Raw genomic sequence first — 13,737 nt, 5'->3', positions numbered from 1 at the left:
AAAAGTAAACCCCTTTTTTCATGTTGAATGTATTTTGAAAGTTTTAGTTGCCTATCTCCTGTACTTCCTTGTTTCAAAATTATGTACATCATCAGATGATTCTTTCCCTGCCTATTGATCCAGGGTAATTTTTCCATGGTTCAACACCCATTATCATATTAGATATGATTCCATTTAGTGAAGAGAGACAAATTTTAAAACTTCTAAAAGCTGAATATTCAAAGTAGTCCACTAAACTACCTGAAAAAATACAACAATGAATAACTATTTAGAAATCTTGATTTATGCAAAGATCAAACAATAGAAATGCCAGGTAGGAATATCAACAATGTAGGAGAAGACAGTTCACTACTTACCATAAAGAAAACACGTCAAGTTGCAGACAGGCACGATTAAAAGACACTCTTTGTGTCTCCTTTATGGAAAGTAGCAATCTATCTTTTCCTACATTGTTGTTATTTATGCAAAGATTTGGTACATGTTGTTTTTCACCCATCATTAGTTGGCATAGTACAGCTTTTAACTTCATCATCAATATATTTATGTTGAATGTATTTTGAAAGTTTTAGTTGCCTATCTCCTGTACTTCCTTGTTTCAAAATTATGTACATATCATACACACTTTTATACAAACTGATATTTGGATGCAGTGCAGCCACCAAAATGTGGCTAATCAGCCCTTCTCCAATTGTTCATGTTATATCCATTATTAAGCAGACACTGTTGTTCTAAATATAATTACTACACATTTCTGACTCTTACTATGAAGTAAACTTTATGATCTATAACACTTATTTCTACCAAATTACCTCATCTTGATGGTGCCACACAGCCATATGGAGAATATCTGTAAGCTCATCCTTTCTGCAAGATGATAAAGTGACTCCACCCTCTATTAGTTCCTTCAATGCCTAAAAAATCATTAACATTAAAAAGGTATAAGTAAAGTATAAGTAAAATATTTGTCTTCTTTAATAATTCATTCACATGTAATGTTCCATAAATTCCATAATGAATGACAGCCTGCAGGACTGTGGATACAGTCAGTTTATACATTAACACGAATAAAGCTTACAGCCTTTATCAGAAAAAGAGAAATACCATTCATACACACAAGCAAGCACACCTCACCACCAACTCCAGCAGCTAGGGCCAGAATGCAGAAAGTAGCAATCTGTCTTCTCCTACATTCTTAAAATTTTGGTCTGCATCCTTGCTACTCACAGAGGTCATAGAAAAATTCTTCCCAACTGTATTCAAATTTAATTCAACATGTTTTCCAAGTCACGTTATCATAGCTTTCCATTGAGGTAGCTGCTGCATTTTCTGTTTGTTTGTGTTGTAAAAACAAGACAGTGACAAACATTCACAAGAGACTGCTGACCTTTACATTGATGATGCTATTGACTCCAGTACAATTAGTCATTGGACAAACAGATTATCTGGTGAATATTCGAGACCTCCTGCATGATAGCAAACCAAGCAATGCATAGATTTCTGAGAATGTGTAGCATATTCACAATATGATTTTGGCTGACAAATGAATAATAGTGACTGAACTGGCAATCTGAGTGGGACAAGATTCAAAGATGCTGTGAAGGCTGCTAAATAGTAACTCAAATGTGCTGCTCCTGACTTCTACCATGCCAGTATATAACCCTTCGTTCCAGGATGTTAAAAATATCAAAGACATGGAAAATAAATTGGATGTTTAAAAAAATATTTTGCATTTCTTTTGGAGTGACTCTCACATGCTGAGTGTGAATTGACTCACACTGACAGTAAAGGAATTACACTTAGAGTACTTTACATTAGGACAAAAACAGTTACATTAAAAAAGCCAGTGCTCCTCCTTTTAACCTATACAGATGCTGCTTTTGTCTGACTTAACACAGAAGGCTATTACATGTCTGTAAGCATTCAAAACCCATACAATACTAACATTACAATTAAGTAAAATTTACATAACTGAATCCAAATGTAATGATACATTGTACAAGGAGGGGCTTGTAATTTATGCTGTTACTCTGTTTTTCAATATGTATGATTACATATCCATAATACTGTATGTTTTTAATTAAGTACTGTACATCTGTAATTGTATATGTGTGTAATAATGTATAAAAGCCAATGTCTATTTGCTGTCAGTGGAATATAAATATACTGATTTTTCTATTATGTTGATTTTCAGATTTTCAGATTTCAGTCTGGCATATCTTGGCAAACTGTTATAGACTGCTGCACCAGATTATAAAACTCCATTGTGAATCCAGTATAAGGATGCATAGTCTATACGTAATACTTGGATATTAGTTTTTACTTGTAGTGTTGTATTTGTGAATTCTACAGCTCCTAAATTCTCTTGTTTTACTAACCACAAAAACAGCCAGTGAGGATATGTATTGGCCTGCAAGTGTAACAATCTTTAGGTCCCTGGAGAGGCTTCTGCAAAATGTGGTCAGAGGATGTATGGGAAAGGTCTTGCATGAAGGTCATGCAAGTCTGTCCCACTTACCCTCCCTCTACCACCTATTGCAGTCCATTACAAGCATCATCCATCCCATTGAAGGCAGGGTTACCTGTGAAACCTGTCATGTGACCTACAACCTAAGCAGCAACCACTGTGCTGCATTCTACATGGACACCATGGCCAAAAAGCTGTCTGTTCGTGTGAGTGACCACTGGCAAACTGTGGCCAAGGACAGCTGGATCACCCAGTTGCTGAGCATGCTGCCCAACACAATGTTCATCAATTCAATGACTGCTTCACAGCCTGCACCATCTGGATCCTTCCTATCAACACCAGATTTTCTGAATTGCACAGGTGGGAACTCTCCCTGCAATATATCCTATGAACTTGCAACCCCCCTGGCCTCAACCTTCATTAGTCACTGTCCTTTACCTACCTTTCCTGTTCCCTGCTCCCACTCCAGCAGTACACAGCTTTCTATTCCACCATCACACTCACAGTCATTTTATTCTCCTCTTCCTGCCCTCCCACACCACCTCGTCTGACCTCCTGATCGTACCTAGCTGCCACACCCTGTCTCCACCACATCCCTGTATACTCCCACAAACAACACTTTACCATCTGCCACTCCTAATCTGCTATTCCTCCCCTTCCCTGCTCCAGATAGCTTCTCCCATCATATGCAGTGCAGTTGCCTGCAGTCCAGCCTCAGCAGCCAGAAACAGTCATCATATGTGTGCGACCAGAGACAGTCATCATGTGTGTGTGAGTTGCACTTGTGTGAATGTGTGCTTGTGTTGTCTATTTTAGATGAGGGCATTTTGGCTGATAGCTCACTTCTTTAGCAGTCTTTTTGTTGTGTCTGTCTGCATCTCATCATCCCCACTATATGGCAAGTAGCAAAGTATCTTTCTCATAATACGGTCACAATTTCATCATGAATTTTCCATTGTTTAAAATACCAAAGTGGAAGATTAATACATGGGTGGATAACAAAAGGCATAAGTGTGTCATGTAATACTAAGAGGATACCATATGAGCAAAGAATTATCACCAGTGTTTCAAATTTCCACAACTGCTTTAAGCTGTAACAGACAATCCTAAGAAAAGTAATTTATACGGTTAAGCAACTGCACAGTAACAAGTACATAAGGCCATGCGGAACATTGAAACACTGAAAAGGAGTACCAATCAGACACAACTGGAATACATATGCTATCGTGATAATCGTGCTGCAGATACAACAGAAATATGGAATACATTTCTCTACAATTCATGAGCTTTGCTAACAGCCTATCATCTGGGTGCCCATTCCCTTAAACAAGCTTATATTATAGTATGCAAAAATGAAAGTCACTTCACTTATTGATTTGTTTCTCCTAAAGCCAAACGGATTTTCAGGTAATAAGTAGTTGCTTTCAAGAACTGTGATTGAATGTATGTAGATGACTTTTTCAAGTATTTTAGAGCAGCTTTATATGATGGTAATAGGCAGGTAATCGTTAATGTCATAGGAACTAGCTTGGCCATCTTGAAAGCTTTAGGGGAAAATGCCATCTATAGATGAAGTTGTTGATCATGTCACATAGTGATTCAGAAATTTGGATGTCAACCATTTTTATTATGAAGATGAATAATCCATCTGTGCAGAAAGCATAGAACTCTTTCCATTATATATCTCATAAAAGCATTTCATTTGTAGATCACTCATTGCTGTTACATAAGCCAGAAGGTATCTACAATGAGTGGTTCTGCTCATATCTCTCCAACAGGAAGCAGCCGGTTGAGCTCATGACACAAGGAGCAAGGGAAATTCGTTCAGAGGAAGCATTAATAACCCGCACTATCTGACAGGGTCCTAGAGCCTCTCCTCTTTTTTCCTATACATCAATGAACTACCCAAAAACTTACCATCCATAGTTCCTGTCTTGTTTGCTGATGATACAAACCTGTTCTTCCAGAACACCTCACTCGAGCTTATCAGAAGTGACATAAGTGACAGCAGTGTACTTGCTACATAACAATAAATTAGTGCCCATCAAGAGTAAAGCAGCCCTCATGGAACAGTGGAAGCCACACAGAGCCAATATCTCTTCATAATGAAGTAAAAGAATAGGTACATGAAATAAAATTTCTTGGGCTGTGGATAGACAGCTCTGTACAATGGATTTTGGGCAAAGATAACCTACTTAAAGAAAGTGTGGCTTTTGTTATGCCTTATGAGTACTCCATCAATGCTGTGACTTAATTACGGCATATCAGTTTATTTTGCTATAGTGCAGCCAGTTACATTTTGTAACACAACTTTCTGCAGCTAGTCAAACACAAATACTTTATTGATACAGAAAAGAACCTTAAAGATAATGAGAAAGGTAACACTTCACACAGTTGCCATAGCAATTTTCAATGCATTAATTATTTTACTTGCTCTGTGTATTTATATTCTTTAAATTTAAGTGAGGAATTCTGCAAGGAAGGGGGGGGGGGGCATTGTAATAATATAATGCAATAAAACCCAAAATAATACATTTCAACATTTGGAATCTACCATGTACCTGAAAAAGGTGTAGAATTGTCAACCTATTAACAATTATTATACACTCATGCTCATAAATTAAGGATAATGCTGATACATGGTGAAACAATGCTCTGGTGGACAGTTTGCGGGTTTAAATCACCTCAGGATATGACCATGCGGTGCATTTGACCTGCAGCCATCGCACTGTGGTGCTGGCAGCAGTCCACATACGCAGAGGTGTGTTGGTGCACGTCAGAGTATGGTGCAGCAAATAAGTGTTCAGACATTTTCAGACATGCTAATAGTGACTGTGTGTTGAAAATGGCTTAAAGAACACATATTGATCACGTTATGAGAGGTAGAATACTAGGGCAACTGGAGGCTGGTCAAACACAGCAAGTCGTAGCATGGGCCCTCCGTGTACCACAAAGTGTGATCTCAAGATTATGGCAACAATTCCAGCAGACAGGCAATGTGTCCAGGCGCTACAGTATGAGATGTCCACAGTGTTCAACACCACAAGAAGACCAAAATCACACCATCAGTGCCCACAGATGGCCACGGAGTACTGCAGGTAGCCTTGCTCGGAACCTTACCACAGCCACTGGAACAGTTGTCTCCAGACACACAGTCTACAGACGACTGAACAGACATGGTTTATTTGCTTATTCGCCCGGAGACCTGCAAGCTGCAATCCACTGACCCCAGGTCACAGAAGAGCATGTAAAGTCTGGTGTCAAGAACATGGTCATTGGAACAGTGGTCCCAGGTTATGTTCATGGACAAGTCCAGGTATAGTCTGTACAGTGATTCCCACCGGGTTTTCATCTAGTGTGAATCAGGAACCAGATACCAACCCCTTAATGTCCTTGAATGAGACCTGTATGGAGGTCGTGGTTTGACGTTGTGGGGTGGGATTATGATTGGTGCACGTACACCCCTGCATGTCTTTGACAGAGGAACTGTAACAGGTCAGGTGTATCGGGACGTCATTTTGCACCAGTATGTCTGCCTTTTCAGGGGTGCAGTGGGTCCCACCTTCCTCCTGATGGATGATAATGCATGGCACCACCAAGCTGTCATCATGGAGGAGTACCTTGAAACAGAAGGTATCAGGCAAATGGAGTGGCCTGCCTGTTCTCCAGACCTAAACCCCATTGAGCACATCTGGGTTGCTCTGGGTCGACGTATCACTGCACGTCATCAAACCCCTATAGACACTTCAAGAGCTCCGACAGGCACTGGTGCAATAGTTGGAGACTATACCCCAGCAGCTGCTCGACCACCTGACCTAGAGTATGCCAACCCGTTGTGCGGCCTATGTATGTGTGCATGGTGATCATATCTCATATTGATGTCGGGGTACATGTGCAGGAAACAGTGGCATTTTGTAGCACGTGTGTTTCAGGATGGTTTTCTCAACTTATCACCAATACCATGGACTCACAGATCTGTGTCACGTGTGTTCCAAATGGCTCTGAGCACTAAGGGACTTAACTTCTAAGCTCATCAGTCTGCTAGAACTTAAAACTACTTAAACCTAACTAACCTAAGGACATCACACACATCCATGCCTGAGGCAGGATTCGAACCTGCGACCGTAGCGGTTGCGCGTTTCCAGACTGTAGCACCTAGAACCGCTTGGCCACCCTGGGCAGCCATGAGTGTTCCCCATGTGCCTATACTATTAGTGCCAGTTTTGTGTAGTGCCATGTTGTGTGGCACCACATTCTGCGATTATCCTTAATTTGTGAGCATGAGTGTATTACACATAGTATATAATGTTGTTATTGTTGTGGTCTTCAGTCCTGAGACTGGTTTGATGAAGCTCTCCATGCCACTCTGTCCTGTGCAAGCCTTTTCATCTCCCAGTACCTACCGCAACCTACATCCTTCTGAATCTGCTTAGTGTATTCATGTCTTGGTCTTCCTCTATGATTTTTACCCTCCACGCTGCCCTCCAATACTAAATTGGTGATCCCTTGATGCTTCAGAACATGCCCTACTATCCGTTGCCTTCTTCTAGTCAAGTTGTGCCACAAACTTCTCTTCTCCCCAATCCTACTCAATACCTCCTCATTAGTTATGTGATCTATCCATCTAATCTTCAGCATTCTTCTGTAGCACCACATTTCAAAAGCTTCTATTCTCTTCTTGTCCAAACTATTTATCGTCCATGTTTCACTCCATACATGTCTACACTCCATTCAAATACTTTCAGAAATGACTTCCTGATACTTAAATCTATACTCGTTGTTAACAAATTTCTCTTCTTCAGAAACACCTTCTTTGCCATTGCCAGTCTACATTTTATATCCTCTCTACTTTGACCATCATCAGTTATTTTGTTCCCCAAATAGCAAAACTCCTTTACTACTTTAAGTGTCTCATTTCCTAATCTAATTCCCTCAGCATCACCTGACTTAATTCGACTACATTCCATTATCCTCGTTTTGCTTTTGTTGATGTTCATCTTATATCCTCCTTTCAAGACTCTATCCATTCTGTTCAACTGCTCTTCCAAGTCCTTGGCTGTCTCTGACAGAATTACAATGTCATCGGCGAACCTGAAGGTTTTTATTTCTTCTCCATGGATTTTGATACCTACTCCAAATTTTTCTTTTGTTTCCTTCACTGCTTGCTCAATATATACATTGAATAACATTGGGGATAAGCTACAACCCTGTCTCACTCCCTTCCCAACCACTGCGTCCCTTTCATGCTCCTCGATTCTTATAACTGCCATCTGGTTTCTGTACAAATTGCAGATAGCCTTTCGCTCCTTGTATTTTACCCCTGCCACCTTCAGAATTTGAAAGAGAGTATTCCAGTCAATGTTGTCAAAAGCTTTCTCTAAGTCTACAAATGCTAGAAACGTAGGTTTGCCCTTCCTTAATCTAGCTTCTAAGATGAGTCGTAGGGTCAGTATTGCCTCACGAGTTCCAACATTTCTACGGAATCCAAACTGATCTTCCCCGAGGTCGTCTTCTACTAGTTTTTCCAATCTTCTGTAAAGAATTCGCGTTAGTATTTTGCAGCTGTGACTTATTAAACTGATTGTTCAGTAATTTTCACATCTGTCAACACCTGCTTTCTTTGGGATTGGAATTATTATATTCTTCTTGAAGTCAGAGGGTATTTCGCCTGTTTCATACATCTTGCTCACCAAATGGTAGAGTTTTGTCAGGACTGGCTCTCCCAAGGCCGTCAGTAGCTCCAATGGAACGTTGTCTGCTCTGGGGGCCTTGTTTCGACTCAGGTCTTTTAGTGCTCTGTCAAACTCTTCATGCAGTATCATATCTCCCATTTCATTTTCATCTACATCCTCTACCATTTCCATAACACTGTCCTCAAGTACATCGCCCTTGTATAGACCATCTATATACTCCTTCCACCTTTCTGCTTTCCCTTCTTTGCTTAGAACTGGGTTCCCATCTGAGCTCTTGATGTTCATGCAAGTGGTTCTCTTTTCTCCAAAGATCTCTTTAATTTTCCTGTAGACAGTATCTATCTTACCCCTAGTGAGATAAGCCTCTACATCCTTACATTTGTCCTCTAGCCTACCCTGCTTAGCCATTTTGCACTTCCTGTCGATCTCATTTTTGAGACGTTTGTATTCCTATTTACCTGCTTCATTTACTGCATTATTATATTTTCTCCTTTCATCAATTAAATTCAGTATATCTTCTGTTACCCAAGGATTTCTACTAGCCCTCGTCTTTTTACCTATTTGACCCTCTGCTGCCTTCACTACTTCATCCCTTAAAGGTACCCATTCTTCTTCTACTCTATTTCTTTCCCCCATTCCTGTCAATTGTTCCCTTATGCTCTCCCTGAAACTCTGTACAACCTCTGGTTCTTTCAGTTTATCCAGGTCCCATCTCCTTAAATTCCCACCTCTTTGCAGTTTCTTCAGTTTTAATCTACAGGTCATAACCAATAGATTGTGGTCAGAGTCCACATCTGCCCCCGGAAATGTCTTAAAATTTAAAACCTGGTTCCTAAATCTCTGTCTTACCATTAAATAATCTATCTGAAACCTGTCAGTATCTCCAGGCTTCTTCCATGCATACAGCCTTCTTTTATGATTCTTGAACCAAGTGTTAGCTATGATTAAGTTGTGCTCTGTGCAAAATTCTTCCATTTCTTAGCCCCAATCCATATTCACCTACTACATTTCCTTCTCTCCCTTTTCCTACTACCGAATTACAATCACCTATGACTATTAAATTTTCGTCACCCTTCACTATCTGAATAATTTCTTTTATTTCATCATACATTTCTTCAATTTATTCATCATCTGCAGAGCTAGTTGGCATATAAACTTGTACTACTGTAGTACGTGTGGGATTCGTATCTATCTTGGCCACAATAATGCGTTCACTATGCTGTTTGTAGTAGCTTACCTGCATTCCTATTTTCCTATTCATTATTAAACCTACTCCTGCATTACCCGTATTTGATTTTGTGTTTATAACCCTGTAGTCACCTGACCAGAAGTCTTGTTCCTCCTGCCACCGAACTTCACTAATTCCCACTATATCTAACTTTAACCTATCCATTTCCCTTTTTAAATTTTCTTTACCTTTAATCCAAACAAACACAGACTCGTTTACATTTATTTTTCTCTTACTACGTGTATACAAGGATAAGGCAGAGGTAGACATATATGAGGACTTTCCAAAGTCTTTATTAGCTAATTCTACAACGTGGTAAGTGCGGTAGGCGATGATGTCTCTGTCGACGAAACTTTCGAGGCCTGGAACATTTGGAACACCAGTACCACCACAAAAAATGGCAACTGTAAGCCATCCGTTACCATGTGTGAATGTATCATTTGTGTCTATGCTGAAGTTAATTTTGCACCCATGAAAGATACATGGACCATCCACAAGTGCTGTTGAAGCAATTAAGGGATCTGACATTCCATGCTCCAATCCGTAGAACTCCAGTTTTCTTTCTCCTAATAACGACATCCTCTTGAGTAGTCCCCGCCCGGAGATCCAAATGGGGGACTATTTTACCTCCAGAATATTTTACCCAAGAGGACGCCATCATCATTTAACCAGACAGTAAAGCTGCATGCCCTCACGAAAAATTACGGCCATAGTTTCCCCTTGCTTTCAGCCGTTCGCAGTACCAGAACAGCAAGGCCGTTTTGGTTAGTGTTACAAGGCCAGATCAGTCAGTCATCCAGACTGTTGCCCCTGTAACTACTGAAAAGGCTGCTGCCCCTCTTCAGGAACCACATGTTTGTCTGGCCTCTCAACAGATACCCCTCTGTTGTGGTTGCACCTACGGTACAGCTATCTGTATCGCTGAGGCACACAAGCGTCCCCACCAACGGCAATGTCCATGGTTCATGGGAGGGCGGAGGAAAGGGGGGGGGGGGGTATAATGTAAATGTTTAATTAACAAGTATTAAAGAAAATTCAGAGACTATGTACATGAAAGGTAGAACTGATGTCTATGGAAAAGCTACATTAATATTTCGTAAAGAAACAACTGATTTTTTAAGGAAGCAGACACTTCCTCTGCCTGTGGCTTATTTCTGTTTTTGCTGTTGATGTAGAAAGAGGTAATGTTGCCAAATCCTGTGTTTTTCAGTTTTATGAAATAATAGTTCTTTCATTCTCAAGTACCGGTGTGTGCCGGTTATGGTAGCTAACCCTTTGATATCAGAATACTGAAATGGTTGATGAATTTATTCATTAGAGATGGATATAACAGGAAATTGTGCTCAAATTGTTTGAAGGCAAAGCGACTAAATGTTTATCATGTCATGTCATTTAAATATTTTATTGCTAATGTGTTGGACCTACAGATCTATTTTCACAAAGCTTGGTTGAATATTCATTACTATCTTTCACATCGAAGTCACAATAGTATTTTACAGTCAATGAGACATCAAACAAAGACAGTGCTCAAAAGCTACCAGAGCCTGATTTGTTGAAGAAAGATAATCATCAATAGAACAAAAATCTAAAACAATAGTGACTGAGTAGTCTAAAAAGACTGAATACATATATTGATCTGTGCTAAATTGCTAACCACATAGTGCCATTGCATTTGTAACTCTTATTCATGCAAAGCATATTTTTTCTTAAAGTAAATGTTTCTCTCGCTTTTACCTGTTCCCATGAAAAGATATAAACCACACTAAGAAGGAAGGGACAAAATCAGGAATATTTATTTACATTTACTGAAAGAAAAGGAAAATTATGTTACATTACTACTAAATTACTCTGGCCACCACAGCAAAAATACACAGTAAGTATGTCCTTGTTTTATCACTTGCCAGCAGATGTCATGGATCTTGCAGTTCAGCAGGGTATATGTATCATATAAATCATTAATTTTTTAACTGGCAATTTTAAGAATTTTAATTATGATAACTGTTAGGTTTTCAGGGATCACTGCATTATGATAGCCACTACAGTACAATGCTAAGTTAAAGTTTTGACGTAATGTTGTCTTGACTAGTAATGTTGCATGCCTCTTCTTGAAAGTTCAGGAAGAATTTCGGTGTTGCTAACCACATTACTTATATGTATGCAAATGTAAGTGAAGTGAATAATATTATTTCTCAAAATTACTAACTGCATTAGGACAAAAACTGGCTGAGTACGAAATATGGATCACGCAGATGAAATACAAAATCAGGAAAATGTTGAAAATGGCCATGTGGGAGAGTCAACCATTGAGACAGATGTGCAAGTACATCCACCCACAATCAAAACAGTTCTGCAAACATTTACAATAGCAGATACATTCACAATGCTATATCAGAAGTTAGAGGCTACGATGAAGAGTGACCTTTCAGCACCTGGTTTACAGATGTGGGTGGAACAGAATTTTCATAAAGCTTCAAAAGAACAATTGGATCAAATCAAATCAATGCTTGGTCAGGTTGTGAAAGAACATTCCAATCAGATCACCGTGAATTTCTTGGCAATATGTTCTGAAATTACAGCATTGAAAGATGTGTATAAAGTTGTATCAGACATGATACAACAATTATCAAGTGATGTGGTCTCACTGAAAATGGTGAAAACTACAATGGAAACATTAGTTCAACAGCTCACAATTTGATTTTAGAATTTAGTTGTGGAGCTAGAGGATAAGCTCAGATGTAATTTTATTGAACAGTGCAAGGAATCTGTGAATGACTTTTTGTCCTGGTTGAGGACACAAGAGCTACAAATTAATGAATTGCTCAGCACTGAATTATAGCCTGTTGCACAAAGTGTGAGTCAAGGAGGATGGGTGAGTACACTGCCTCTCATGTTTTAGTGAAAAATGATTTGATGCAGATTAAGATTGAGTTAAAGCATGACATCCTGCAGTAAAGTGAGCAAATATATAGTCGGGTCAAAGCCCTGCAACTGGAGATAGCAGTGGTGAAATGTTCTGTGCATGAACTATCATCAGTAAGCACACATGACAGCAACCCATTAAGAAATGCACATTTATATGATCAACAGTATAAAGAGGAGACTGTACAGGTCAGTCACTTCACAGAGACATTATTCAGTCAGGTGGATATACATGTTTCCTTAAAGTATGTAGAGCAGTGGTCTGTATTTATTCCTATTTTTCTTCCACCATGTTCCATTGGATTTCATCATATTCTGAAAAGAATTTACAACCCGCCTACCAAGTGAAAGTACTATGTGATGTCTGTTACCTTCTTGTAATAATGAACGGACTTTCATATAACAAATTAAAATTGTAAAAATCAAATTGTAAAAATGTGTATCAACAAAAATAATCAATTATTTAAAATATAATGTAAAATAGTTTATATTTATACCTTTAAATATCTTTATATGTATGTTCTCCTGCTGCCATTTGGTGAGTAGATTTTTTATCCAGTCACATTGTAAAAATTTATACATGACCTGTCCAATATCACTGTACAAATTGTATAATGTGATTTCTTGGATCAATAAAATATAACAAAATGCTTGTCTGTTCTTTGCAAGAGTATTTCTCTGAGGTACATAATTCTTACCAGACAGGATTGACGGAGGACATTAAAAAGATTCAAAGAAGGGGAGAGAGTGTCAAGGATATGATACAATAGCTGTGGTGGATATTATTAAAACGAAGACTTTTTTGTTGTGGCGACATCTTTTCATGAAATTTCAATCTCCAACCTTCTCCTCCAAATTCAAAAATATTTTGTTGAGATCCACCAATTAGAGGAAAATGACCATCCTAATAAAATATGCAAATAAGTGTGCACATAAAAAGATTTTAGAGTGTGTTTCCCTTATGTCCTCTTCAAGAATGAGAATAGTACAGAAATAGTTTGAAAATTAGTTGATACACCCTCTGCCACATACTTGTATGTGCATTGCAGAGTAGTGATGTAAATATAGATGTAGCTGTATACAAAGTAAGGTGGGATATTTCTAGAAACAGAGAAGATTTTATTTTGGAAACAGATTAGTACAGTTCTTGAACTGAAAGAGAAAAATAGTTATATGTCACAAACAAGAAAGAAAACGTAATCCAAATGAAATTCTAGAAGAAGGGAAAGAAATATGCTTGTGAAAGCATGAACAACTTGTCATTTGTGAGAGAGGAATGTTATTTAGTAGACGACAGTCAAGAAACTGGGAGATGAAGAAGAGGAGTCAATGAAAAATGTGGGTCTGAATTATGAACAAAAGAATGAGTTAAAGGATTTGTGATGGAAGTATGGGGATGTGTTCAGCAATACAGCAGCAAGTTAAAAAAATTT

General features: G+C 38.7%; 1 protein-coding gene across 1 annotated transcript in view; it reads right to left on the bottom strand.

Moving 5' to 3' along the window:
- LOC126089435 (ankyrin-3-like) overlaps positions 1 to 13,737 on the bottom strand; it is a 270,212-nt gene that overhangs the window by 153,085 nt on the left and 103,390 nt on the right. The window contains exon 5 of the mRNA XM_049906909.1: positions 810 to 911. Coding sequence (XP_049762866.1) covers positions 810 to 911 — 102 coding nt within the window. The remainder of the gene's footprint in view (positions 1 to 809; positions 912 to 13,737) is intronic.

Source organism: Schistocerca cancellata, chromosome 1 (genome assembly GCF_023864275.1).
Source record: "Schistocerca cancellata isolate TAMUIC-IGC-003103 chromosome 1, iqSchCanc2.1, whole genome shotgun sequence".
NCBI lineage: Eukaryota > Metazoa > Arthropoda > Insecta > Orthoptera > Acrididae > Schistocerca > Schistocerca cancellata.
Note: the sequence above shows the minus strand (reverse complement) of the source record. Positions and strands in the feature narration are given on the sequence as shown.